This window comes from Sander lucioperca, chromosome 9 (genome assembly GCF_008315115.2).
Source record: "Sander lucioperca isolate FBNREF2018 chromosome 9, SLUC_FBN_1.2, whole genome shotgun sequence".
Taxonomy (NCBI): domain Eukaryota; kingdom Metazoa; phylum Chordata; class Actinopteri; order Perciformes; family Percidae; genus Sander; species Sander lucioperca.
The window spans coordinates 40,755,085-40,782,170 of NC_050181.1; the positions used below are offsets into that span (position 1 = coordinate 40,755,085).

At 43.1% G+C, this 27,086-nt stretch overlaps 2 protein-coding genes across 10 annotated transcripts; both read right to left on the reverse strand.

Moving 5' to 3' along the window:
- Positions 1-376: 376 nt before the first annotated feature.
- On the reverse strand, positions 377-21,897 carry chd8 (chromodomain helicase DNA binding protein 8). Of its 6 annotated transcripts, none has more exons than XM_031306789.2 (39): positions 21,768-21,897; positions 19,626-20,656; positions 19,140-19,454; positions 18,069-18,179; positions 16,273-16,772; positions 16,001-16,112; positions 15,361-15,567; positions 15,098-15,166; positions 14,948-15,003; positions 14,722-14,839; positions 14,528-14,611; positions 14,219-14,356; positions 14,011-14,132; positions 13,495-13,738; positions 13,238-13,414; positions 11,961-12,104; positions 11,727-11,825; positions 11,460-11,619; positions 10,883-11,093; positions 9,366-9,561; positions 9,021-9,191; positions 8,579-8,872; positions 8,138-8,358; positions 7,845-8,047; positions 7,495-7,651; positions 7,307-7,396; positions 7,053-7,156; positions 6,757-6,880; positions 6,575-6,650; positions 6,172-6,443; positions 5,488-5,720; positions 4,500-5,150; positions 4,208-4,311; positions 3,880-4,101; positions 3,555-3,650; positions 3,325-3,438; positions 2,123-2,224; positions 1,925-2,029; positions 377-1,501 (listed from the first exon to the last, which is right to left on the reverse strand). In XM_031306789.2, exons 2-39 carry the CDS (start codon positions 20,553-20,555, stop codon positions 1,136-1,138), a joined length of 7,698 nt encoding a protein of 2,565 aa, XP_031162649.1. In that variant the 5' UTR covers positions 20,556-20,656; positions 21,768-21,897; the 3' UTR covers positions 377-1,135. The 6 variants fall into 6 exon arrangements, with proteins under 6 accessions (XP_031162649.1, XP_031162650.1, XP_031162646.1 ...); XM_031306787.2 differs by having other exon boundaries at positions 1,136-1,501; positions 4,208-4,314; positions 15,361-15,564; XM_031306785.2 differs by having other exon boundaries at positions 1,136-1,501; positions 4,208-4,314.
- Positions 21,898-23,593: 1,696 nt separating this feature from the next.
- cbln12 (cerebellin 12) lies at positions 23,594-26,829 on the reverse strand. 4 transcript variants are annotated; one of them, XM_031306909.2, is made up of 4 exons: positions 26,280-26,829; positions 24,854-25,137; positions 24,434-24,553; positions 23,594-24,341 (listed from the first exon to the last, which is right to left on the reverse strand). In XM_031306909.2, exons 1-4 carry the CDS (start codon positions 26,308-26,310, stop codon positions 24,144-24,146), a joined length of 633 nt encoding a protein of 210 aa, XP_031162769.1. In that variant the 5' UTR covers positions 26,311-26,829; the 3' UTR covers positions 23,594-24,143. The 4 variants fall into 4 exon arrangements, with proteins under 4 accessions (XP_031162769.1, XP_031162768.1, XP_031162771.1 ...); XM_031306908.2 differs by having other exon boundaries at positions 24,854-25,176; positions 26,280-26,818; XM_031306911.2 differs by lacking the exon at positions 26,280-26,829 and adding an exon at positions 25,286-26,223 and having other exon boundaries at positions 24,854-25,176.
- Between the last annotated feature and the right edge of the window lie 257 nt (positions 26,830-27,086).

A 27,086-nucleotide genomic window follows, 5' to 3' on the forward strand; every position in this document is an offset into this window, starting at 1 on the left:
CGCCTCGTTATACAAATCCCAATCATGGTCCATCCTTTGGTGGGCCAGACTTGGGCTTAGTATACATCTATCATTAGAGACATTTGTCTTCTCATGTATTCAATGTGCTTTACAATGTAGCCAAATAACATCTCAGCTCCATGTTTCAGAAAAATCAATAAAAGTGATGATGCATAGTGTGAACAGTAGCTATGTAAGGCAGGACATTTGATCTTTAACTTCATTCTAAATAATTAGATGTATTGTCCCTATCTAGTACTATTTTGTATTTTACAGCATAATTATTAAACACTGCAGAAACCACCAATCAACCAATTTTGTGTACAAACAGTAAACCTTATTTCTTCTACTTGGTAAAAATAACAATACACACAAATCTGCTTTCACTGTAGATTGCTGTTATTAATTTCACAGATACACTCAGATCATAAAACAAGAATACTAACTCATTGCCGTCATCTTTGCACCATAGAACACAATGGACCAGCTCTACATTGTACAATACACCCATCCTCCTAGCACTGCTTCAGTAACTAATACTTTCCCTCTCCCTCCCTCTCCACCCCCACCCCACCCATAGAGTGAAAACAATAACAGTACATCCACGCACTGGATCCCTTTTTAGTTCACCGACTCGTCTGGACACAGAACATATGACCAAACGAGATTGTGGGATCTGGATCCAGGCTCTGCTCAGTACACATGTCCAGTTTCACGTAGCGCTCGAGGACCAGCATTGAGGTTATTTCATAAGAAAAGGGTATCTGTACAGCAGGGGTCCCCTTTTGGTCATGGCTGGGAATGTCATGGAAAAGAATAAGCTTGGAGGAAGGAGCAGGAGAATGACGAGTCGTGAAAAAAGAAAGCTCAGCTTTTTGCCATTTTGTCAGAGAGGAGGATCGAGGAGAGAATGATGGAACAATTGTGACGACGAAAAAGAAAACAGATGGGTGCAAACCTGCTCCTTTCATGGAAAAAAAATCCCTATATAAAATAAATGAATAAAAGTAGCAACAAAAACACATTCATCCATAATTTCATACATAATATGGTAAAAATAAATGATGAAGAAGAATAACATGATTCATCTTTTAGAAGGGGACTAAGTTAGATGTGTTTGGGGAGAGGGGTTCAGTCAATCCTCTGAGCTTGATGAGGAGTCAGAGTCCTTCTGTGCTATGATGACATCGTCCAATAGCGCCTCTTGATCCGAGCTATCATAGTCACCTTGGGAAAGGCTGTCGCCGCCCTCCATTTTAACGTCAAAGTCTGGACTGGTGAGGAAGTGATGGGAGGTCTCCAGGTCCTCCTCATCCATCATGTAGGCTCCATCTGAGACCAGAGTCTCCTCTTCAACTCCATCCAGGCCCACCTCAGAGGTGGGCTCTGGAGTGTGGTGGTGGTGGTGATGGTGATGGTGGTGATGGCGGCGTCGGCTTTTCTTCGGGATCTCTGAGTGCTCGGTCAGCAGTCGGTGGAGGAGGGTCTCGGGCAGGAAGCCCTGTGAGAAGAAATATAATTATTATTTTAAACACCGGAAAAGTCAATTATTGAAAAAAAACAGAAGAGGGCGGGATGTGTTTTCACAGAGTTTCCCTTCTCTGCTGCAGTAATCGGGATTTTCTGTACCTAAATGCAAGAATAATTTTTGAAAAAATAAAATAAAAAGTCTCTTCTCGCAAGCCACCATACACTTTGTATTAACTACATTTCAGCTATACTTTAAGTGTTTTGAAAGTCAGACTTGAAGTTAGATAAAGACAGTGACAGCTACTACAGTTGGTCTGCATGAAAACAGCATATGTCTTACAGCACCAACCATTTTAGTGTGTAATACAGGCAGCACGTTTTCTACTAAATAAAGGTTCAGCAAGTCACACTGCACAGCAAAGTCTTGTAATAATATAACATCTTGAGTACGCACCGAGTTTCGAACAGTTTCAGACCAGTCTGGTGCTACAGCATTATCAGGATTCTCCTCCAGATATTCCCTCAGATCTTGCAGCATCGGGCAGAAAGCAGCTCCAACCTACAGAGCAAAAACATTTGGATGTTTGTCTGTTTGCAAGAGATAACACAGCCAACAAATTAAGTGTGCAATACCAATCGCAGTATGTCTCACCTTCTTTCCTGTCCTCATGTTAATGACTTTGACCTTCTCACTGCCTGTCAGGGCTTTATCTACCCTCCTCCTCCTCTTCCTCTTGCTCCTGTTCACAAGAAGCTGAGGAAACACAAAATTATGTAATAAAGTATGGCATAGTTAAGGCATTTTGTTTCCTTATTATAAGCAGGACACACTTGACACTTGATGAAGAGTTGGTCCTATTCCATTACTCATAAGTTTTATGAGTATATCCAAATCCTGTCGCAATTATTACATAATCACCTGAGTGCGATTATTTGAGCTGACCGCGACCATTTTGCATAATCATTGGATTGCACAATCAAGGGAATTTAAAGCCAATGTTACAAATGGCAACAAATTGAAAGTAAATAAGGTGCATATCAATCCGCTGGGTAAATAAAGTGTCTACCAGAGCGCAGGGTTCCAATGTCAGAAAAAGAAAATCCTTGAAAAAGAGAGCTTGCTGTCTCGATCTTACTGCTGTTGGGCAGGTTCTTCTGTTTCAGTTCATATGAGATGGTATAAGATGGTGACAGAGAGGCACCAATGACGGCTTTCTTGATTTATAGAGAGTCTCCCCTACAGGTGCAGCAGCGTGTTTGACAGCTCTGGGGAAAGTTATGCGGGAGTTGTCACTTCCATCCAGCTTTCCTAATGAGATCATTAACACAAAGGTTTGTGTATAATGATCTGTATCTGATTTGTATAACAAACAGTGTTATAGGAGTAGTGTAGCTCCTTTTAGGGATAGCTCAGTGCGAGAGAGAGTGTGAGTGAGGTGGATGCACTCAGAGCAGACAGGTGTTGGCAATCGGAGCGGAGAAGAAATTAGCGTAAAGTTGTCAAGTAGTAGTAAATGTACAGTGTAACCCCAAAGTGAGGATCAACTTCGGTCCTGGAGACAAAACAAAGTCTCCCCTGTGCCTCCCGATCACGGTCTGGAAGCTGAAGCAGGAACGGTTAACACAGGCAGTGTGTTTTCCCGTTGCATATTAACTTGAAAATGCAATCATCCATTAGGTCAGCCTACACAACAGTTTGAGAACAGGCTATTTAAAATAAATCTGTGCAGAGCGAGAGGTGAAACACTGTTTCAGCAGACTATTTGAAGATAAAGCTGTGTGGCATAAAATGAACAGAAATAGACAATTAAACCTCTAATCGCAATTTTAAGTATGACGATTAATCGTCAATACCTCCAGCATGTCTCCCTCCACCTCATAATCTGGGTTCTCCTTCAACCAGGTGGGAGGGTCCCTGCGCCGCGGAGTACGCTCCAGTGGATCATTGAGTCCATCTGGGTCTGATAACTAAAAGAGAGACAGCCGAAAAAAAAAGTTAAACTAAATTCGAAGCAGCTTGGTTTTTTTTGCATCTGACTCCACCTGTTCTAAAAGGGGAGAACATGTAGATCTGATACACGCACCTCTTGGTCCTTGCGCCTCTTGCGACCACTGCTCTCTCCCCCTGACCCATTGGGCATCAGGGCCTGCTTAGAGAAGGTCAGCTTCAGGCCCTCCTCCTGACAGGATGGCAAACGGAGTCATGAACTTCACATCACAGCTGCACCTTGTAGTGACTTTAAACACTGACTGAAATTGTTTTGACAGCACTAAAACCTCTCAGATTCGTACAGGTAAAAAAAAATTTTTTATTAGCCAAGAAAAGCAACAGAATGTCAGTTTGTGTGTGTTTTCAATTACCTGCATATGCCTTAGATAACATTATTTCATCCTCCACTGTTTTCTCACCTTAAGGAGCTTGACAGTGAACTCTCCATCTTCTCCATCTTCCCCAGGGCCACCAGGCGTGCTGCCGGGTTTACGGATTACCCTTGTGTAGGCCATCTCGTCTCCCGCCAGCTCTGAGCTCGGGTTGAGCGGAGCCTCAGGCATGTAGCGCCGCCCTGAGGGCCACTGACCAGTCAGCATCAGCGTACACAGACTGTCCAGACGGTTGATCAACACACGGTCCTGAGACAAAGACGGAGCCCCATGTATCAGTCATTCACATCAATAAAAAAAATGTACGTGTTTTTTTTCCTTCAAGATAAATGCTTTTAAATTAACATTAATTTACCTTGGGCCAATCCACTCTGAGAGGATCGGGAGGAAGAATGCCATCCTGAGATGGAGTCATGGAGAGTAAACTATTCTCTTCATCCACGTCACACAGCTTCATGCCTGCTTAGAAAAAAATGGGAGATAACTAAAAAAGAAATTGTGTATAGGCTTATGTATTAAATGCTTATAAATTGCTTAGAGTAATATGTAATGGACTAAAAGTTACGTCCCCCCCCCCCACAGAACACCCTCGTGATTGACACTTCAAAAATTGAATTTGACATTTTTCTCTTTAACTACTAACATACCTCTTTCCACCTCTTCCTCACTCTCTGCACTTTCATCACTGCTGCCCGATCGCCCGGATGATGATGAGCCTGAATCAGAATCAGAATCAGAATCTGACCCTCCCTCACCCTTCCTTCCTCCTGTTTTTCCGACCCTCCCCCTGCTCCTCTTGAGGCTCCAGCCTGGCCCCCGTGCCTTGCCTTCATGTTGACTCAAGGGTGTACTCTGCAGGGCAACACTGATTTCACCTCCAAGCAACCGGGCGTCCTCTTCAGCTCCCTCCTCCTTTACAATGGGCACGTCCTCCTCAGTCTTTGGCTGGCTGAGGGGCATGATGGGCGGTGCCTGAGGTGGAGGTTGTGGGGCCTGCTGGTTCTGGATGAACTGTTCCCGAGCCTGACTGAAGGTGAACTGTGGGTCTGAGTAGATGGAGAGCTCAGTGCGGCTGACACCGTGCAGTGCGGCGCCCAGCATCAGCTGACGATCATGTTCTGGAATATTCCACCAAGCGGGCAGCTCAGAGCTGGTCGGCGCCAGAGGCAGACGCTCCTCCAGGAGTGGGTGGGGCAGGACTCTCTCACGGAGGCGACGCAGGAGGCTAATACGGTAAAGGGTACGGGAAGCACGCTCCTCAGTGATGGGGGCCACAGTCTGGGAAAGCTCTGATAAATCTGAGCAGGATGAGAGAAGAGATATTTACTGTTATGTGACTGTGAAGTCATCATGCTCTGCTTTTATCAAAACTGCAAATTAAAATATAAATAAATAAATATTATATATATATATATTTTAGAGTATAAAAACCTGGATTCATAAAAAAAAAAAAGAAAGAAAAGAAGACCTGTGCGTATACAATTTAAGCCAAGGGAAGAGTCGTCCCAGTCGTGAAAGTACATGGTGTTGGCTTTAACATTGTGATCCTTCACAAAAAGTGAGCATCCAACACTTCAACCGCGGCTCAAGTAGCTAAGTCGAGCCTATCTTGGCAGCATGTGTAGCGGTAGTTACCTTCACCACGGCCTGGGCGCAGGTGGCAAACTCTCCGGCACATGGCAACAAAAGAGCGGAAGTATCGGCTGAGGCTCTCATCAGTCTTTTTATCCAGACGAGCAAAGGTACGGAAGCGATTCCAGTCAAAATCAGGATCTCCTCCCTCCGGAAGACCTAGTTCCTTTTTTATCTTTTCCACACCAAAAGTCGATACCACCCGGTAGAAGTCACATTCTTCCCTACGCGTCCACCTGGGAGAAAGACAGAAAGGCAAGTGAGGTGAAGGATATTAAATATTTATACAAGGTCTTCACACTATTTTCCTGATCTACAGGTGGCTGTAATGCGCCAAGATACGCAGCAATGCACCAACGGAAGCAGGGATGAGGAAGACTGCTTTGGTAGTAAACATGAATTTAAAACAATACCGGCTTACATTTTTTTAAAGACAAACTTAAGTGTTTTATGAAAAAGGAAATGCATTCATCACATTTGTTAGACAACATCAATGCATTTTGGTGAGTAACATTGAATGTAAACATAACTTTAGTTACTGCTGCACACTCTTACATTAGTAAAAGGCTTAAATTGAGAAAATAATTAGCCCACAGAAAACTTATGTACATATGAGCCAAAGTATGATTATCATTTTTGTGAGCCACTGGAGACAATTGAAGAGAAGATAATGTAACACCAGTGTACCTCTGCTGGCGCTCCTGCCGTGCAATCTCCTTCAGCTTGCTGGCCTGTTCGCAACGCCTGCGCCTGCGGTCGCCCTTTGCCTCGGCTTCCATCTTCAGCTGCTCCTGCCTGTAGCTACGTTGGTAAGCTGTGATCAGCCGCCGCAACCGCGCTGTAAGTGATGAGCTGGAGGGCCAGTCGCATGCACCACTCTGGCTGGAAAAGCTTTCGGAGATCACTGGCCCCACCTTGTCTTCCACAGAAATCTCATCGTCCACGTTCATGGAGTCAGGCTGGAGGACAAGGTCAAATAGTGACTTATTAAATTCTATATCCGTATTGCTTGGTTCCAAATTATTCAAGAGTCTTTGCAAATCGACTAGTGCAGACAGATTGGCTTCAATGTGATGGCTTAGATTCGTACCTCATCGAAAAGATCTTTTGCGTGTCTTGACGCAGGCTTGAACTCTGGGTCCTCTGAGTACTTATCATAGTCAGCACTACACAACACACACAATAAAGCACAATATCCAGTTAACATGTAAGTCTGCTATAAATCTATAAGCAAATAAGTTTTAATTGGCCCAGTTAGCCCGAATCACTCACTCGTCTCCCAGCTCGCCATCACCAGTGTGCTGCTCGGCATCAATGGCCTTATCATCAGGCCGACCAGCTCTCTCCAGGAAGCAGAGGCATGGATCAGCCCGCATTGTGGTGTACATCTCATAACCTGGAAACAGAGAGAGTCAAGGCTGTTAAATGACAACAACAAAAAATGCTCGACACATGCAATGACAAGTTCCAGATCAGAGGTGAACTAAACTATTTTGTATTGAAGCCATAACAAATCCTCACCCATTTCTCATTATTGTTTTGAGCTTATATATATAGAGAAAACCTACCATGCTTGAATACGCCAGCAAGCAGTGAGCGGTCTGCCTCAGTATCCCACCATCCTGCAGGGACCTCCTGCTGCTCCATCTCAGGCATCCAGATATCAACATCCCTGGAAAACAAAATAAAATAAAAAATAAAACGAATAAATGCATGGCATACTATGTTTGAAGGTATCGCAGTGAACTTCCACAATGGAGGCTGTGTGTGTGTGTGTGTGTGTCTGCACTTGGCTTATTGTACAAAGGGCAATATTAGATACCTGCTGTCAGCCCCTTTCAGGACAGCGTCGGCATGTTCACCAATCACCTCCTGTTTCAGGTAGTAGAGCATGCGCACCCTCAGCAACACCCTGAAGTAGGAGAAGAGAGGCTTTAGTGTTGGAACAGGAATGGCAATGCTTTCACGTGTACACACACAGCAGAACACAACTGGTCGGGCTTCACTGACTTGTTGCACTGGTGCTTGAGGTGTTTGCGGTAGCTGTCGTCCAGAAGCAAGGTGTCAGGGTTGTACTTGCGGATCCACTCCACCTTCTGAACATCAAATGTGCTCTGGGCCTTTACCCTCTTACCCTTCCTGCCTCTGGGAACAGGTATAGACAGGCCTAAGCAGAGAAACAACATGATAGTTAATTTCAAACATTTCAACAGACAACAAGGAAGGCTATGGATTCAAATAAGTTAATAAGTAGTGTTTTTCTCTCTCTACCAAACCAACTAATTTATCCACTTTTTCAGTCGAGAAAGATGAGATCCCATTTAAAACATTTTGTGAGCGGCTCAGTGTGTAGCTCCTACCAGAGTGGTTGAGCAGTGTTTGGGGTTCACGCCCGTTCTCTGGCGGTGTGATGAGCTCCCAGATGAAACTCTTGATGTTCTCATCCCCACGATAGTGGAGCAGACAAAAGACCAGGATGACACGGCAGATCGTCTCCACGTCACGTTCGCTTAGACGACGCTTGCATCTGGCATGGGATAAGATGTCCTTCCAGCGACCCCAACTGGAGAAGAGGAAAACATGTAAGAGGGGGAGAACAAGGGACGAGAGTAAAGAGTAAACATTGAGAAATTGAGCAACAAAGCCTAGATACCCATAGACAAGCAGGTGTTTCTCCACCCTGAAACAGTCAGTGCGGCCGTAACCCCCTCCACTGTGGCGGTCGGAGCGCCGCGAGGCACGCGACTGTCTGGAATTGGCCGGTGGATACTCCTCGTCGCTGTCCAGATCAGACAGGTCTCCACCTTCGCCTCGTAAAGTGGAGTACTGGCGGGTCTGCTTGCGAACTCTGGGAGTGTCAATCACGAGGGTGTTCTGTGGAAGGGGGGGGGGGAAGGGGGGGGGGACGTAACTTGTAGTCCATTACATATTACTCTAAGCAATTTATAAGCATTTAATATATAAGCATATATACAAGAATACAACTACATAATTAATTTAAACTAGAAAACAATTACAGTATTTTACATGCTGTGGCAATCAGCACTGTAAAACTTGTATGATCTTCACACAAACACAAACACATGGGACTTACCTTTCGGTTCATGGAGTCCATGTCTATGTCGGCTTTCTTGGCCCACTTCTGCCAGAATTCTGGGTCATCGAGGGCAATGTCATTGCGGTTCTCAGAGGCCACAAAGCTGGCCTTGGAGAATGTGGAGCCCTTGCCCTCGCTCTCGATGGTGATGGTGGTGGCTCTACGCTGAAGGATCTGGTCGATGTCCTCCTCGCAGAAGCGACTGCCTTCATCATTCTCATCCATGATGGCAGCGTAGGCTCCCTTCCTCAGCAGGTCCTCAATCTCCTTCTTGGAGAATTGCTGGATCTGCTAAAAGCAGCACAAAAACCCATTTAAGGAAGTGGCTCAAACTGGATTAAGCACACTATTATTTTTTTTAAATAAACAAGATGTAACACAACTGCCCAACCCAACAATTACCTGGCAGTTTGAGTTAATGACTGGTAGGTTTTCTTACCCCGTTGACGTTACTTTCTTTGTTGCCACTCATGCTCTGCAGGACGGCACGGTCCAAGCCAAGCTTCAGACTTGCTTTATCCAGCATCTCCCTCTCATAAGAGTTCCTAGTGATCAGACGGTAGACCTTGACCGCCTTAGACTGGCCAATACGATGACACCGTGCTTGAGCCTGATATAAAAATAAAAGTAGGGTCAAAAGAACATCACATGAAGCTGCTGACATAAAAAAAGAGAATGGTTTCAAGTTTTGAACACACGTAAAAAGTAATAAACATAAAGACTGTTTGTTGTTGCAGTCTCATTGAACTAACTTTATACCAGCCAAAACAGTACAATCTTGTACCTGCAGGTCATTTTGAGGGTTCCAGTCAGAGTCAAATATAACACAGGTGTCAGCAGCAGTGAGGTTAATACCCAGGCCGCCAGCACGGGTACACAGCAGGAAGACAAAGCGGTCCGAGTCAGGCTTGCTGAAGCGATCGATGGCAGCTTGTCGTAAGTTCCCACGCACTCTGCCATCAATTCGCTCATAAAGGTATCTGTAAAAAAAATAAGTGAACAAACTTACATTAAACACATCCCCTAAGTCTTCATAATACTTTGAACTAGGGCTGAAACGATTCCTCGAATAACTCGAATAATTCGATTACAAAAAATCCTCGAAGCAAAATTCTTTGCCTCGAAGCTTCGTTAAATCAATGTAATTAAGGTTGTACAGCTCACTGTGTTTCCGCACGGAGGATAATTACTAGCGCACACAACAGGTTGACGCTTCTGTGGACACAAGACCGTTTATATTCTGTCTATGCACGAGACTGACGGCCCAGATTACAAATGAACAAAGACGAAAATAGCGAGGGTCTAAGAGAAGAGACAGGCGAGAGAAAACGACAGAAAGTTTGGGATCATTTTAAGCTGCAAACATGCTACTACATCATCTCTGTAGAAAACATCCAGTCTACTCATCCATTCCACGGAGCGAACCCAACACAAGGTAGCTAACTAACGTCTGCTGCTCTCGTCCACCGTGCTGTTTTACACAACTAGCCTACAGCATGCTACTCTGCAAATAGCGATGTTTTACCAACAAGCTAAAACGAGAGCTGTCGGTTTGTAGTCTGACTGTTTATTAGTTTGCTACTAATCTTTGGAAACTTAGCTGCTGCCGGAGACAAACCGGCTCCTCCTCCCAGCATGGCCACTTAATATGCACGTGAATGACGTCATCATGCCGGTGATGTCTGCATTCTTTATTCTTTCTCCTCACTCAGTATTAGCCTTCTTAAAATGTGTCCCCCAGAACAGTGTAGTTGACTGGACCTGCTGTAAGCTTTGTACAGTCACATTTACCCTCTGGTTAGTGAACAGCTCTTTTGCATATCCAGTGCAAAGAGCCAGAAGCAAGAAGGGGAAGGGGGTGAAAAATATTAACATTTGGGCCACCAAAAATGTACTTGGAATTTGGCAATAAAAAATTTTGCTTTTTTTAAAAAAAAAAATAACTGTATTTTGTGTGTGTGTGTGTGTATATATATATATATATATATATATATATATATATATATATATATATATATATATATATATATATATATATATATATATATATATATATATATATATATATATATATATACAAAAAAGACAGGTTTCCTTTTTTTTAGTACACAGTAATAATAAATATTTACTATTGCTGTTTACTAAGTATTTCTTATGCGATTACTCGATTAATCTATGGAATAATCGGAAGAATACTCGATTACTGAAATAATCGATAGCTGCAGCCTTACTTTGAACAGTTATGACAATATAAAAAAAAAAAAACATCAGTTGCATTAAAATACACCTTGGCCTTCTTACCTCTTGTTGATGAGGTAGTCCTCCAGAATGTCTAAGCAACGCACCATCTGGGAGAAGATGAGCACTTTGTGGCCACCAGCCTTGAGGCGAGGCAGCAGCTTGTCTAGTAGCACCAGCTTGCCGGCCGAGCGAATAAGGGCCTGCAAATGGAAGTCGGGCGCCATGGGGTCGTACACCTCCCGCAGCTCAGCTACGATCTTCTCCTCCGCGCCTGGACAAGAGAGGTACAGGGGTACCATTTTATTATGCAATGAAATTATGCTAGCTTGTCACGAGCAAATGCAGCTCGGACTGCTTATCGTGTGAAGACAGCTTCAGAGAATCGTTCCCCTTCTGATTTAATACATGCTCATTCTGCAAAATGCCACAAACTAAATACACACTACAATAACTCCTGTTTTTCAGCCAAGTGAAATGTTAATACTTGAATTGCTCTTCAAATGACAATATGGCAACAATTCAGGTCAGCAATTATTAGAAATAGATATTTCTGGGCCTGAATATAACAAACATACATGCAGACAGCAAGACGTCCAGTACAAAGGCCTAATACTGAGTTAATATTGTGATGCAATACCATTGATGAGGTAGGGGTGGTTGCAACACTTGCGTAGCTCCATCATAGTGTTGAGCAGGTTTGGAACATTGCTGTTACTGTTTGCACCTAAACTGAGGAAACTGAAGTTCCGCTCCAGGATGGCCCGGTAGTACTTCTTCTGGATATCCGTCAACTCAACCTGAGAGAAAACACAGTCAAAGAATCAAATAGTTGTCGTCGTTTGTGTCGTTCAGATCTCCTAACACAGTTCAGAGTTTACATTGACTGTGCACCATTTAAACTAACCTCAATGATGGTCTCCTGTTTGGGTGCCAAGTTTTTCTCAACATCCTCTTTGAGCCTTCGTAACATCATGGGTTTTAAGATGGCCTGCAGCTTCTGGACCTGTGGACCCGAAAAAAATAAAAAGATTTGCTCAGTAAGGGCTAAACAATACCAATACAATGGGCAGATGCACAAGACAAAGAACACTGTGTGTGAATATGAGGGTCAATGCCAACATGAGTGTATATTTCACACCTGTTCCTCTGTTTTGAGGTCTCCAAAGTCTCTGAGGAATTCAGTCTCAGAAGGGAACTGAGCAGGCTCCAGGAAATGAAGCAGACTGAAGAGTTCCTCCACAGTGTTCTGGAGAGGAGTGCCGGTCAACAACACTTTGTGTTCCTGGGAGAAAATAAACCACAGAACACAAATAGAAGGTAGGTAGAGAAGGACAGAGGGAGGAGAGGAAATGAAGGAAGACCAAGGTAGGACCAAATATTCATCAGGCCGAAGGAAAAAAAAAAAAAAAAAAACAGATGTATAAAAGCAGGCGACAATACAGAAGGAGCAGAAGAAAGAACGAGGATATAAGAAGGGAGAGGAAAAAGAACACTGCAGATGAGGAAAAGTTCAAATTAAGTCCTTGAAAAGCCATTCATATTTAATATCAATGTCAAACAGTTTGTTTCTTACTACAAAGTAAGTGCATTAGAGAACAAGCAACAGTCTTGATCCACTTAAAACTGCATGTATTTCTTAAAGGACGATTCCGGCGCAAAACAAACAGGGGTTAATAACAGATGTGTACCCACTCGATCGCTCTCTGGGACGTTTCCATGCTAATCGAATGTGTTTGTAGCTTGAGACAAGCTAGCGCGGACCGCTGATTAGCTTACAACGCTAGTATTCAGGGCACAGGGAAAGTAAAAACAAATCACTATTTATACCACTAAAAAGGCTCAAAATATCACCACACTTCAACAGTAGCATAGTGAGGGTCCCAACATGTTAACCGAAGCATTGAGAACATTGTAAGTGTACAGACAGTTTATTAAGAAGATAGTTTAGAAAGACCGTAGCTCCCAAGACGGTGGCCGCCTGTATACGAGAATGCGACTGTCTTTATAATCTATCTTTTTAATAAATTGTCTGTACACTTACAATGTTCTCAATGCTTCGGTTAACATTTAGGGACCCTCCTTATGCTACCGTTGAAGTGTGGTGATATTTGGAGTCTTTTTAGTGGTATAAATAGTGATTTCTTTTTACTTTCCCTGTGCCCCGAATACTAGTGTTGTATGCTAATCAGCGGTCCACGCTAGCTTGTTTCAAGCTACAAACACATTCAATTAGAATGAAAACATGTCCAGAGAGCAATCGAGTGGGTACACATCTGTTATTAACCCCTAGGTTCGTTTTGTGACGGAATTGTCCTTAAAGTACAACATTTAACCATACAACCGGCATCCTGTAATTCTATGCACGTTTGACCATTGGTTTTGTACCAAAACCCACTTTGGCTCTGGTCCACTCACCAGATCCAGCATCTTCAAGCTGTCCAACAGTTTGCAGTTGCGATTCTTGAGGCGGTGAGCCTCATCAATGATCACACAACGCCAGGAGATCTCCCTCAGCTCTGGGCAGTCAGATAACACCATCTCAAATGTTGTGATGAGGGCGTCAAACTTGTACGCACCTGGGATCAAGTGCTCCTGTAGACAGAATGGCATTTTTCATTAGATGCTTTTAACATCAGGAAAGTTAATCAACAATAATCAATCAATAACTCCACCTTGTCATCCTTGCAGTACATCTCATACTGCTGGATCATCTGTCGGCTGGCCAGGCTGCCGTGGTAGACGATAGCGTTCATGTCGGTCCACGTGCTGAACTCCCTCTCCCAATTGGTAATGGTGGAGAGGGGAGCGATGACCAGGAAAGGGCCTTGGACGCCAGCATCATACTCCTCAGCCAGCAGTGCGATAGACTGGATGGTCTTCCCCAGACCCATCTCATCTGCCAGGATACAGTTCTGCCTGAGAGATAAGAAACCAACTAATTAGTGAAGCCTTGGGAGAAGCCATCAACAAGCATCATTCCAAATGGACCAGCTTCTTCCAGAATATAATGACACAATGCCTTCTTCATGTTGTCGCTTCATGTTATGCTATACTACACCCGTAATTCTATAGTTGCTACAGCTTTAATTACAGCGCTTTAGCCAGTAAAACTAATACAGTTTAAATGTGGCTTCAAAATGCACTTCGCTGCAGGTCAACATGGAGTGTAGTGTGTGTGAGATAAATACCTGTTGTACCAGTTGAAGAGCAGCCAGTTGACTCCTTCAAGTTGGTACTCTCGAAGTATGTTGCCATTCTTGTATTCTCTGGTCTCCTCCAACTTCTTCCATGAACTGGCAGACGGCCGTGGCTGAAGGAGAGAGAAGGAAAAAAATGCATGAAAAGAAGAGAAGAAGGTAAAAACCACTCGTGGCCATCTTCCACTTGACAACTTACCGTTCTTTTCAGGCGAGGTTGTCGGTTTTGGATTTTCTTGAATTCTTCGACTTTGCCCTCGTCTACGTCCTCCTTCAGTTCCCAAGTGGCGTCTTCATAAGGCAGAGAGCACCACTTCACCAAATAGTAGATAACAGGCTGGAGGGAAAAGAGTGAAAGAAAGTATTTAACTATTGCAAACATGCTACTTGATGAAAGGGTCATTTATCTGACCAAAAAATAGCACAAGAGTTATAAAGTTATAACCAAGGAGGTAAGCTGTATTGTCCAGCTGTAAAAGTGATTTCTTGACACGGCCTGGTCTCTCACCTCGCCATTGTCCTTGTCCACACTGTGGGAAACGTCCAGGATCCTGTCCGCCTCTAAATAGTCTGGGTTAAACGCCTCCTCATCCTGGACAGAACCACAGGGTCAGAGACAGTAGAAATATGTTCAAAGTTATAGTTCAAGCAGCTGAACTACATCCTAAAATAAAGAGGTTTCAGCATGTGCTCCCATCTCACCTCCTGGAAGAGGTGCCTCATCTGTGCGTGCTTGGTCTTAAACCTCTTGATCTTTTGATGGATCCTCTTATCTTTCTCCAGCTGAGCCAAACTGGCCCACTCACAATGTAAGTAGGAACTGAGAACAAGAGAATCAAGTTGTACTCATTTGGATGTCTCCTCAAGAAATAGAAATTGCCAAGTAAGTGGGAAGGCCAAAGTTATTTATTGAGATATCAAAACTTACTAGTTCTTGTATTTTACAAAGAATTCCTCAACCGTGGTGTACTGGCCCGGACACACCTTGAAGACAAGAACAGGTTTTTAGTATTCTCAAAATTAGATTCAAATGATTAAAGAAACTTGTTTTGGAATTAAATAAATGGAATAAACATACTTCCTTCTTGGTTAACCTCAAAGACAGAACTTTGTCTACAATGGCAGCATCTTCCTCACTTGGGTTTTCCTGTAAAAATATAAAGTAATACACTAAAGACTGTTGACCTACACACCTTCAACCCTCTTAATGTTGAAATGCAACACTGCAAATACACATCATGTACAAACCAACCACAATTAAACCAGTGTCCATCGCTTTATGACAATCTTTTCAATCTCATCGGAGAAGAAGTCACTTTGTTAAAATACTTGTACACTCACCACAAAGAACTGCATGCTGGGCTGTCCTTCAACATCCAGCTCCAGCTCCTGTTTAAGCTGCGCTGCACTCCCGCCACTGATGGAGGCCACAGCTGCCGCAGTTGTAGTAACATCTACATCTTCCTGCTCATCTTCATCATCCGTTATCTTGATATCCAGGTCCTCAGTGTACTTCTTCCTCTTCACCACACGATTGGAGCGCCTCTTCTGGCCAGAAGACAAAGGCGTAAATTGAGTGTGTTTTTAAAGGTCAAGCAGACGAAGACAGAAAAACACATGGGCACACACACCACAAGAGACATCAGAACATGATTCATCGTTCCACCTCTGTGTGCAGCATTTCTTCCACTTCAATTTAGACAAAAACAGAAGTATGCTTTGTAAATTGGGTTGACAGTAAAACAGGTTTTACTACAAATCATTCAGTCAGTCATTTGGAACAGTATCATCCTATGTAAACAATTACAGTCACATTTGACATTTGCTGGCATTCTCCCACAGGAACCACTGAAGTATTCTGTGCAGGCCAAGCACCGCTAGACGTAGATTTGTCAAGTCAGTTCACTTCACCAGACCATTAACCTATCTCATTTATAAAAGTGTGCTGATCTTATTTATGTGACCATGTATGTGTTTGTACCGTAATCAAGTCATCATCCAGAGCAGTAGGTGAGGCAGGGCTCAACTCCCCATCAGAGTGGTCTGAGGATGCATTTCTCTTTCTTTTCTTTGCTCCCACTAGAGTAATAGTGCTGCGGGAAGGTGGAGGGAGAGAGGACAGACAAAAACAGAATGAAGTAGCAGAAAGTAAAGAATATTGTTTTCTACAAGGCCACATTTCCAAGCAATGCAACGTAAGTTACATTCAAATTATTTCCTCTCTCATCGACTCCTCACATACATATCACTTACTTTGTCTTAGTCTTGCTTTTGCTCTTGTTCCCAGCCCCAGGTATTACTGTGCCTCCAGCCACTCCAGTTGTTCCTCCTGGTGTCTTCACTTTGCTCTTGCACTGCCCCCCAGTGCTTTTGGGCGTCGTTCCTCCAGCTACAGGACTTTTCTTCTTGTTTCCTCCTCCACTAGTCTTTTTCTTAGCAGCAGACACCACAGTCACAGTGCCCCCCACTTCTGGGGAGGTCTGTGTGGCTGGAAGCTCATCCTGGTTGAGGACTCTGGGCAGGTTCTTCTCCCCACGTGCTTTGGCCCGGGCTATAGCTTCAGCCACAATACGGTTTGCTTTCTCCTGCTTGCAGAGGATCTCCACCCGTCGCACAGAGGCAGGCTCGCCAGGGGCCTTGGTGATGCGGATGGCCTGGGACGGAGTGGTGGTTGTAGTGGAGGGGCCTGCAGCCGACGTGTTGATGACCTTTACCACAGATACTGTGCCGCCAGCCGAGGATGACGAGCTTGTCTGTGTGAAGGAGAATGTTTGAGAGTGCAGAAGACTTTCTGCCACAGAGAAACCCTTAAGCCCCCCTCTATATAATAAGAAAAATACATAAAATAAGTATCTGTAGGCAGGGCTCAACAGTAACGGTTGCCCTTGGCAACCAGATTCAGTCAATTGGCAACCGTTTCGTGTTCTCTGGTTGCCCCCTTTGGCGACCACTTGTTCAACATTTGTGATTTTTTAAATATATAAAAACAAATCAAAACTTAAAATTGGAAAATCTTATTTCAAAAGTAGTCAATATTTTATTCGGTTGACTCCGTAAATTTTAAACACTACGTTTGTGCACAACACAACATTTCAGCTGTTATGTGACTGCATTCCACACATGCGCGCATTTGCCGTGAAAAAGATACAGGCAACACAATTTTCCGTTCACGTTAACAGCGCATGTTAAAATCCAGTGCTATTATGGCACCGGTGCTACCGGATGAAATAGCAACGCGGATTTCGGTACCTCATTACGGTGCCACTTTAATGTCTGCGCTGCTCTCTGATGCTCCGAATCCCACGTTAGAGGCAACAGAAACATCGCTGCATGTCACGCTAGTAAACACTGATAACACGTTACACTTGACAGCAGGTAACGTTAGCCTACCGTTAGCTACAGTAGTAACTAGAATCAACACGGTTAAAATGCTGACAGTTAAAGGGTGTAAACGTGCGACTGTATTTCACTGTAGAGGATTCCAACACCGGGACGTACAACAGTCTGCCGCTTAAGCTTTGAGCTAAAAGACGCAAACTAGCACTGGTCACTGCTGTTGTCGCAGAAACAACACAGACGGGACTAAATGTTGCGTTTACTTAAAACTGGTAAACCTTGTGATGCATTCAAAGTTACTGTAAAATACCCTTTTCTCATCTGTTTTTTTTCTTCCTTTTAACAGCAATTTACTGGTGAAAGAAGTAATTATTGTTAAAAGTTAATTGTTATTACATTTTTAATAATCATTTAAATTGGTGCTAATCCAAAAATGTATCCGATTCGTGACTCAAAACATTGATCCGATCTGTGCGTTTTGTGTTCCGTTGCACCCCTATTTGAGTGGGATGGCAAATTATATTGCAAGCCATTATCTCATTGTTTCATTATTAAAATGTGTGGTATAGTTACATAAGAAATTAATTGCTCCAAAATATCGGCAGTTTAAAACATGGCAACCATATTGTCAATTTCGCCAACCAAAAGCTAATGCGTGGTTGCCAAGCCGGCAACCACTTTAAAATGTTAGCGTTGAGCCCTGGGAGGTCTACCTGTGGCTGCAGAAGCATTTTGAGTGGCACTGCAACTCTCTGTCCTCCTTGGCCCTGCGAGATCTGCAAGACCTGTGGGCTGCCAGCGCCAGCTCCTGAGACCAGCTGGTACTGTGAGAGGGAAAGAAGAGAGATGTCAAGTCACAGTCCCCTTTGAAAATGTATAAAAGTATAAAACACTAAAGCAGTTACAGTATATGATCTGAGAATTTTCAGGGTTTTAAAGAACATTTTGTGAAATATGCTTGGTTGGCGTCTTAGCAACAGTCCGATAGATAAATAGATAGATAAGCAGCGTAGCCAGACCATACTGACATGCAAGACTAGAGCTGAATGAACAGAGATGAAACCTACGTTGATCTTTCATATATAACTCTGAATAGCAAACAAACATTTGTACACTGTTCATATTACATAGCCATATTTATTCTGCTCTTATAACACTGCAATATATTTCTTCTGCACCACCTGTCTATACTTGAATATCACATTGCACTTTTCTGCTTTTTTGCACTTCTGGTTGGACACAAACTGCATTTCGTTGTCTTTGTACTTGTACTCTGCACAATGACAAAGTAGAATCTAATCTAAAAAACAAACATATTTCCCAAATTTCCTTAAATGATTCAGTCTTATATAACAAAGAAATCTAAAAGAATTCCTACAATTTTCTTTATCTCCAGATTTTTCTAGAACTTGCCCACTCCACTGCATCAGAAAGTCACTGATACATTAAAAACAATGAATGTCCTTATATAGCTAATAAAAGAAGCTAGAGTTAAAATTAACTGCTAATGAATACTAGGTAGTAGAGCCAATGTTCATCATTTGGACTGATTTGTCCCAGCTACACAAAAGTAGCCATTGTTCATTTGTGATGGACTGTAACAGCAATATTACATTTGAACGCCTGAAACAAGCAGAAACAAATACTCTAGTCCAACACAAATGTTAGCAAACAAAAGTATTGGCTACACAGAGTCACATTTGTTGTGGAAGCTGGGGGCATTTTGGCATTCTGATTAAACATACAGGTAGGCTACTTTCAAACTCTAAACACTTCTTTCTCACCTTAATTCCTCCTTGTTGGTTGGGCTGCTGCTGCACCTGCAGCTGAATTGTGAGGACTTTGGGCTGCCCTCCAGCCTGGCCTGCAGCCCGAGCCTGGGTCAAGGCTGCTAGCTGGCTTCCCTGGAGCACCAGTTTGCCTCCGGGGAGCTGCCCCAGCACTAGCCGAGCTGGGATCTGATGCTGCTGCTGGCCCCCTTGGGCTGTCTGAACCTGCTGGACTTGTGTGAGCTGCTGCTGGGCTTGACCCGCTGGTGCAGCAGAGCCAGCCTGGGAGGGCTGCTGGAGAACCAGAGTGATCCGCTTTGCTTCGCCACCCTAAAGTCAGATGTACAGAATGTGATTCATTTTGACACTTAGGAAAAAGACTGACCTAAAAAACAGCAACAACCCTGATAGCAAACCACTCCTGTGCTTCACCTGCTGTGGTGCAGCTGTCAGGTTGACATCTTGTGGTCTGCCTGCTGTTGCAGAAGAGGTGGTGCTTACCTGTGTTTGGGCCTGCATGGCTGGCTGGAGCTGCACCTGGCCTTGGGTCTGGACTTGGATCTGAGTAGCTTGGGCCTGGACTTGAGTCTGGCCTTGAGACATCTGTGTTTGGGCAGGGATCTGCACCTGAACTGTCTGGCCTTGCGTCTGCTGGGGCATGGAGGTCAGCACCATCTGTTTCATTGGCCCATTGGGAGACTGCATTAGCCTCTGCACCCCTGCTGCACCCACTTTGACTTGAGCTTGCCCCGGGCTCGCCTGATTCAAGACTGTCCCCCCCTGCAGTATGGACATGCCAGGTTTAAGAGGAGTGCCAGACAACACACGGATTACCTTTCCACTGGTCTGGCCTGTGGCTCCTGATACAGTCTGCAGCACCTGGGCTTGACCCTGGGGACCTTTGAGAATGACAATTTTACCACCGGCCTGCTGTGTGATGGCAGCTAACTGCTGTGGAGTGAACTGATGAGTTATCTGTGTGAGCTGCTGCGTGGTTGCGGTGGTGGTGATTGGGGAGCTGGAAACAGTCAGAGGTGAACTCAGCAGGACAGTGCTACTGGTGACCACGCTGGTGCTGCTGACAATAGGTATGGTGGTCTGGGCCTGGATCTGAGGTACAGTATTAACCGGGGTAGGGGCAGGGACTGGGGCTACAATAGGAGCTGCAGCTATGGTAACAGTCTGGTCAGTCGCCACTGGCACTGGCTGCTGTGTGGGGGCAGGGTCCGGAATGACGGGAGCTGCTACAGAAACACCAAGGCCTGCGTTGACCGTGAGCTCAGGTTCGGTTGGTGGGTCCACTTGACCCAACGCCAGCTTAAGTGCCTCCTCCACAGGGTCTGAGGAGCCCTGAGAGAAGGAGTCGTCAGGTAGGGCATCCAAGTTAAACAGGGGTGTGTCCTCAAAGAGGTCCATGATGGGGTCTGCCATCTTGCCCACTCCACACAGGGAGACAGGCACAATGTTAAAAAGACTCCGAGGTGGAAGCTTAACAGTTGCAGACCAGTTCTTCTCAACTTTTAAGTAAACAGCTGGTAAAAGAGGAGAAACACTGATGTAAATAAAGCACAAATAAATGACTTTGACAGTATAAAAACAAATGCTATACTGATGCTTTTATAGCTGAAACATGTATATAACAACTACAATTTGGTGGGCCTCATTCAATGGTTAGTACACATTTGTTTAAGTATACAAATACCACAAGAAGCAGACAGAAACTTGGCAAATTGGCCCTTGATGGCAAATGGCAATTGTGTAACTTCTGGTCCTGGTTTCCTTTTCAGCTCCAATTTTGTGTCTATGTTTCTTTGATGCCTATCAACATCACACATTTAAGTTTGGTTCATAATACACAGAAAGAAAGTATTGTTTACTAAATACCAAACTTTCATTTGGACACACTGACATTTCTCTTCTTGAGCTTTGACAGTAATGATCCCAGTTCACTACTAATTCGTTTAACATTAATGAAATAAAACGTTTTTTAAATGACATAAAACGGCCAGTTAACAAATGACTGCAACTTGATTATAAAAAAAATAGTTTTTGAAAACAGCATCCAACTCATGGCCACATTGTATAGAAAACGCTTTCAAATGTGATATAAAAAGGTTTAAAATACAAATTTAGGCTAAGTTTTAATAGCAATACACAACGCTATACTACCCAGGGAACATTCGGTGAATGAAAATAGTTGGTAACGTTAGTGAAAGAAGGGTACTGATGCTGGAGAGGTAGGATGCTTTCCTCTGGTCGTATTGCAGTCTTTCTCACAAACCCGTCGGCTAGCATTAGCTTGTGTCGCGACCAAGATGTGCCTATTACAAAAGCATGCGTGGCACCGAAAACATATTCAGGCTTATAAACATGATGTATTGCATGTTTGGAACAGTTTCCTCGCTTCTCTGTCATTTACTACCAACCAGTCAGACTACCGGACTTCTTCAATCTCATCAACAAACCGGACCAAACCAAAGCAACGTGCCACAATAACCATTGCCCGTCAACGTTCAGACACGGGTTAGGCCGCAATACTGTTTCGGTTGGTCTGCGTCTATTTTTCGGCAAAAATACATGAAAATAACCATCATATCCACTGCCCTAACTCTCACAGTAATAATTTCGGGGTGCTAAATTTACCTTTGCATCGACACACATGGCTTTCTCCGTCTCACAACACTGTACGATTACAGGAAACGGCCAGGGAAGAGCAGGAACTAACATTCTTGCCAGAGAAAGCGTAGAATGCGTGCCCCTCGTATGCTATCAAACGATGATTGGTCAGTTTTCTCCTGAGCCGGCAGCATACGGCTATTTCATTGGCAGTTAGAGCTATCCGTCATATATACGGCCGCTTCTGGGCGGGATGAGAGCCGTAGTTAGGTTGAGAAAACAATAAATGCGGCCTAGCTGTGATCATTTGATTGAATGATCTTCAACATTGCCGTTTTACTGCCGTGTATGCTCACATTAGAAAGCGCAGGCCTGTTAGAGCTGACTGGAGAAAAATAGACGGTGTTTTAATCATCCCCAAAGTTTAATGGACTGTATAACCCAACAAGCCTGTTTGTGACTGACACTGTCCGGTTTTTTCCTTAGGGCTTTATTACATTGGCTTCAGCTAAGGAATTAACCTCATCGTGTGATATTGCTTTATTACTATCTAAAAAATATAGATACAGACCCCGTGGACATATTGACGGTTTTTTGTTGATTATTATTACATTTTGAGATATTAACAACAGCTTTCTTCTAGTCAATGGTACTGATGATTCGTGTGCTGCCATTAGTGATTCAGTTTTGTGGGATTGGTGTTATGGCGCCCTCTAGAGCCCTCAGATTGAAATTAGATTATTAGCCGTTTGGGCTGTTCTAAAAAAACAGATTATCCTGCTCGGGGCACCCTTCTACTTTTTTTTTTTGCATTGTGTGTGATCCCAGCAGGTATGTTTTGTGGTAATCTTCTTAATCACAAATTAATATACCATGTAAGCACAACATAAATTGAAATAATGAAAGTCTCAAAACTAGACATTGATACAGGGCCTCTCTTAAGGACAGACCCTCAGGTAATAAAGTCCATGTGAACGCCCTTATTACAGTCAGATGATGTTGTATTTTAGTAGTGACATTTTTTAGAATTACAAGTTAATAATATTACCACAAACTAATTGTCACACAGGGACCCTACAGCTTTTGCAGGTCCCTCTGGGTCTGGAGCCCCAGAGCAAATTGCCAGTTTTGCACGGTTGGTAATCTGGCCTTCATTTTTATATATTTGCCATTCCTGTTCTCCTTATCTTAAATGGTACAAATATGTATCAGTTAAAAAAATGGAAAAAGATTACAAGAGGCCCTAATTTTCTGCATAGGACCTAAGGTCTAGTGTAATTATATATATATATTATATTATATATATATTATTATATATATATATATATATATATATATATATATATATATATATATATATATTATCTATAATTACACTAGACCTTAGGTCCTATGCAGAAAATTAGGGCCTCTTGTAATCTTTTTCCAAAGACCCACAAACAAAGAGAGATAGAGTGATGGTCATGAACCAGGGAAGCGTAAGTGACTACATGTGACAGCACACCACACTTTATCCATAGCAGCCCTGTAGAGAAGAGCCTGCCTGCTCGCCAAGGCCTCCATCTGTCTGTGGCCCTGCGAGGAGTATCCGCTATTCACCACACTTACACTCTGCCCCATGCTGGTCTGCTTGGTCCACGCCAACGCAAACTCTGCTGGTGAGAGCTATATTTACAAACAGCTGTCGTGGCACTGGGTACCATGATGAGGGAGAAATACTGTTGTGAGCAGATTAACTGTCCCGTCCCTAAGTATCAACTCAATCTAGCAGTGATTCATAAAATATTGTCTCTCTGAAAATGTTTGTGGAAAGAACATTTTGACAATGCATGCATAAAAGCAATATACTGAGGCAACTTTATATCATTTTATTTCAATATTTTCTCCTTAATAGAAATGTATGTGTAAATAAACATTTGTTGCAGGAGACAGGCAAATAGAGGAGCATCAGTCAAATGACACAGCAGAGTAAAGGGCAAGTTTGGCAAGTTTGTTATCTAGACATGATGCCATGTGGAGCACAGCAATGTTTCAAACGCTTAGAATTAAAAAAAAAAAAATCTTAGCACAGAAGCCCACATTGCACATGGCTACTTCATAATATTGTCACAATTAAAATATCTCTTATACAAACCCAAGAAATATTCATTCACAGAAACAGAGCAAATTAAATCCACAGGTTTGCTCATGTTTACTGAATGTATTTTCTCCTCCTCTTCTTTTGGTCTCAAGTTACAGTCATCTAAATTTGCACAATCTTATTTTATTTTGCATAAAACACATCTTTTCGTGCGCTGTTTAAAGAGTTACAGATTTAAGCCTTAAGTCTTTCATTTTTCTCCACCACATTATCACTACTGCCCAATCTAATTTATCACCCTTCCAACACCTAAACCACCCTGCTTACAGAGGGAAGACCAGGAACCCAGAGAAGGTGGAGTACTTCCAGCCTCCCATCAGGTTGCCTCTCTCCAGTCTGAGGTAGGCCTTGTCTCCCTTCTCCATAATCACCAGGCCGGCGTTAGTGGCAGCTTCTCTGGTTACATCCTGGTCCCCGGCGAAAGCTGAAATCATTGCCCAGCCATTCAACATCAAGCTGACCTAAGAGAGAGCAAATTAAGCTAATTATAGAGGGCATGTCGCTACATTGCAATTAAAACTGTAAGTGTCGTACTGTAGTTGAGGAATCATACCTGAATAGTTTGTCTATTGTAGGCCTTTACAACATGGAAGTTAAAGCTGTAAACACCTCTTCTCGGTGCAAGGAAGACACTGCTCTCTTGGTCAAAATGATTGCCCACGTTCACCAAAATCTGATGCAACAGCAAGGGAGGGAGAAAAAGGAGGAAGACATGCACTTGGGTCATTCTTATTTAAATTTATATATATATATATATGTGTGTGTGTTTTTTCTTTTAATTATGTTTATAGTATATAAACAAAGAATTGAATTGAATAATAGATCGGCCCCATTCTCATCGATACCCGATCCAGCTATTTGAGTCAGTGTCATTCCCATATATTCAATATCAGTATTGGATCGGTGTATCCCTAATTTGAACTGCCAAATGTCTTACTGTAATTTAAAGACACATCAGCAGTAACATACTCACATTATCAAAGTAGATGATCATGGTGCGGTTGCTCATGTCTGTGGGCTCGTGGTTGGTCTGGCGGCTGGCGGAGAAGGCCACCCGTCCGGAGCCAGAGCGGACCGACATGCCCAGGGCGTTACCAGCGGGCTCGGATGAAGGAGTGGAGTCACACACGACCAAGCATTTCCCCTCGAGGATGATGGGCTCTGTATCATTCTGGCTCCTAGACTCCATAGGCCCCCACAACAGGAGCACACCCAACAGTATGGGGATGTCGAAGGAGACTGACCTGGGGTGCATGACTGAACCTGGGATGTTTAGTCGAATATCTCTTTGGACAACTTGAAATGAAAACAAACATGCTATGGTGAATCAAACTGTGAAAAACGTTCCAAACTGTAACTTCTATGTAGTTTTGTCTGGTACCAGCTGAAGACCATTAATATTCACCCAGGCAGCAATAACACCAGCAGATGTCTCAGAAACAAATAATATTCAGAAAATACTCAGAATTCTTCACTGGCCATAGCTGTCAATCATTTCCTTTGTCTGTCTTTCTAGTTTTTCTTGTTTGCCCCCAGAAATCCCAAATCTCTTCAGGGTCCTACGTGCCGTGTCAGCAGGGGCCAGAATGACAATCACAAAAAAAAATCTCTTGGTATTTTCAAGTTGATTTCTTCAGCAAAAACCTGACAAGAATGCCAACAAGAAGTAGCTAGAAAAGGGAAGAAAGGGTTTGTGAAGACAAGGTGCAGCAAAGTGAGCGAAGATCAGACGTTAACTGATGGAGATGGAAGGAAAGATGGGGTGATAAAAGATGCTGATGAGAGGTGAGGAAAAAAACAGATGAGGTAAGATTCTGGAGAGGTGACAGGGAAAGGATGTAGGACCCAGAAGGGAGCGAGAAAGAGAGAGGGTGTGGGGGAACAACTCCACTGAGTGGCCATCTGTCTTTTACACGTATCCCCCCTCCCTCCCAACGCTGCTCAACACGAATTCCCTCACACAACACACACACTCTTTCTCTCACTTGTGCTTTTGTGTCACACTCAAAAATACGTTAAAAAAAGTAACTTATTTGCATCTTTCTTTTATGTTCTCTCCACATTCAACAGCCTGTTATTTAACTCATAGGAAAAAAAACATTTTGACCTCATGTGATGCCATTAAGTTTAAACTGTGCATTTTAAAATAACAGTAATTTACGTCTGACCAAGATGAGCAACAGCGTGTGTGAAAATCTGTCTGTTTAGCTTTATTGAAACATATTTCATCACACACAAACACAGCTGCTTTGTGGTTGGAGAATGTTTCTCATTATTACAAAAGCATCAACTATTCACCTTAAAACAAGTGTTTTTTTTAATTTGTCTAAAATTACCAGTCTACTTTTCGCTGTGCAGTGCATCCTAGGATTTTAAGTGAATAAAAAAAAGATGATCACCTGTTTCCTTCTGAAGAATCTTGTATTCCATATATATCAGGTCCCCCCCCCGGCTGGAGTAGCGTTATATGGTCAAAAATCCTCGTTCTCTTGCTCGCCTATCACATTATTTCACAGCACGGCAGTCAGTCTGATAGTAACCAAGCCAGAGTATGCTCTGATCTTTCTCTCTGTCTTTCCCTGTTTTCTCTCTTTCTCTCTCAGCCACCCCCCTTTCCTTCTGCTTCTTTCTCACTCTTTATGTTACAGTACATCCGCCCACTCACCTTTACAGTGAAATAAAGAAAATAGGAAAATAATTGTGCATCTGAGCTGCTTGAAAGAGTAACGTTAGCACGTGAGTGGCAGTTGTTTTCCTTTTTTCCTTTTAAATCCAATCAATTGGTTATTGCTTCTTGTGTCTTCAAGCTGAGTTCAAAAGGATCAAATGTCTGTGCACCTTCATGGGAAATGCTTTATGTAGATAGGTAGCTTATTTTATAAGACATCAGATATCAGACTGGATTAACAGGATATAGCATCAATTTCTCTGTAAGGATATTGGTTTAGTGTTTTTTTTCTTTTTAGTATGAACAAATAAACCAGCCTGACGAAGTATATACTTATTGTCTAAAAACATAGACATCATTTTGTATTTACAAAATGTAGCTTTCAGTAAAACTGAGGTAGCTTATCGGAGATGCTTTAAAACATCTGGCAAATCATTTCTGAAATCAAAAGTTACCAACATTTACAACCTTCTTTAACACAATTGTAATATCTTTAAATCACCAGGCATTTGCAGTTTGGATCACTATGGAATGAACA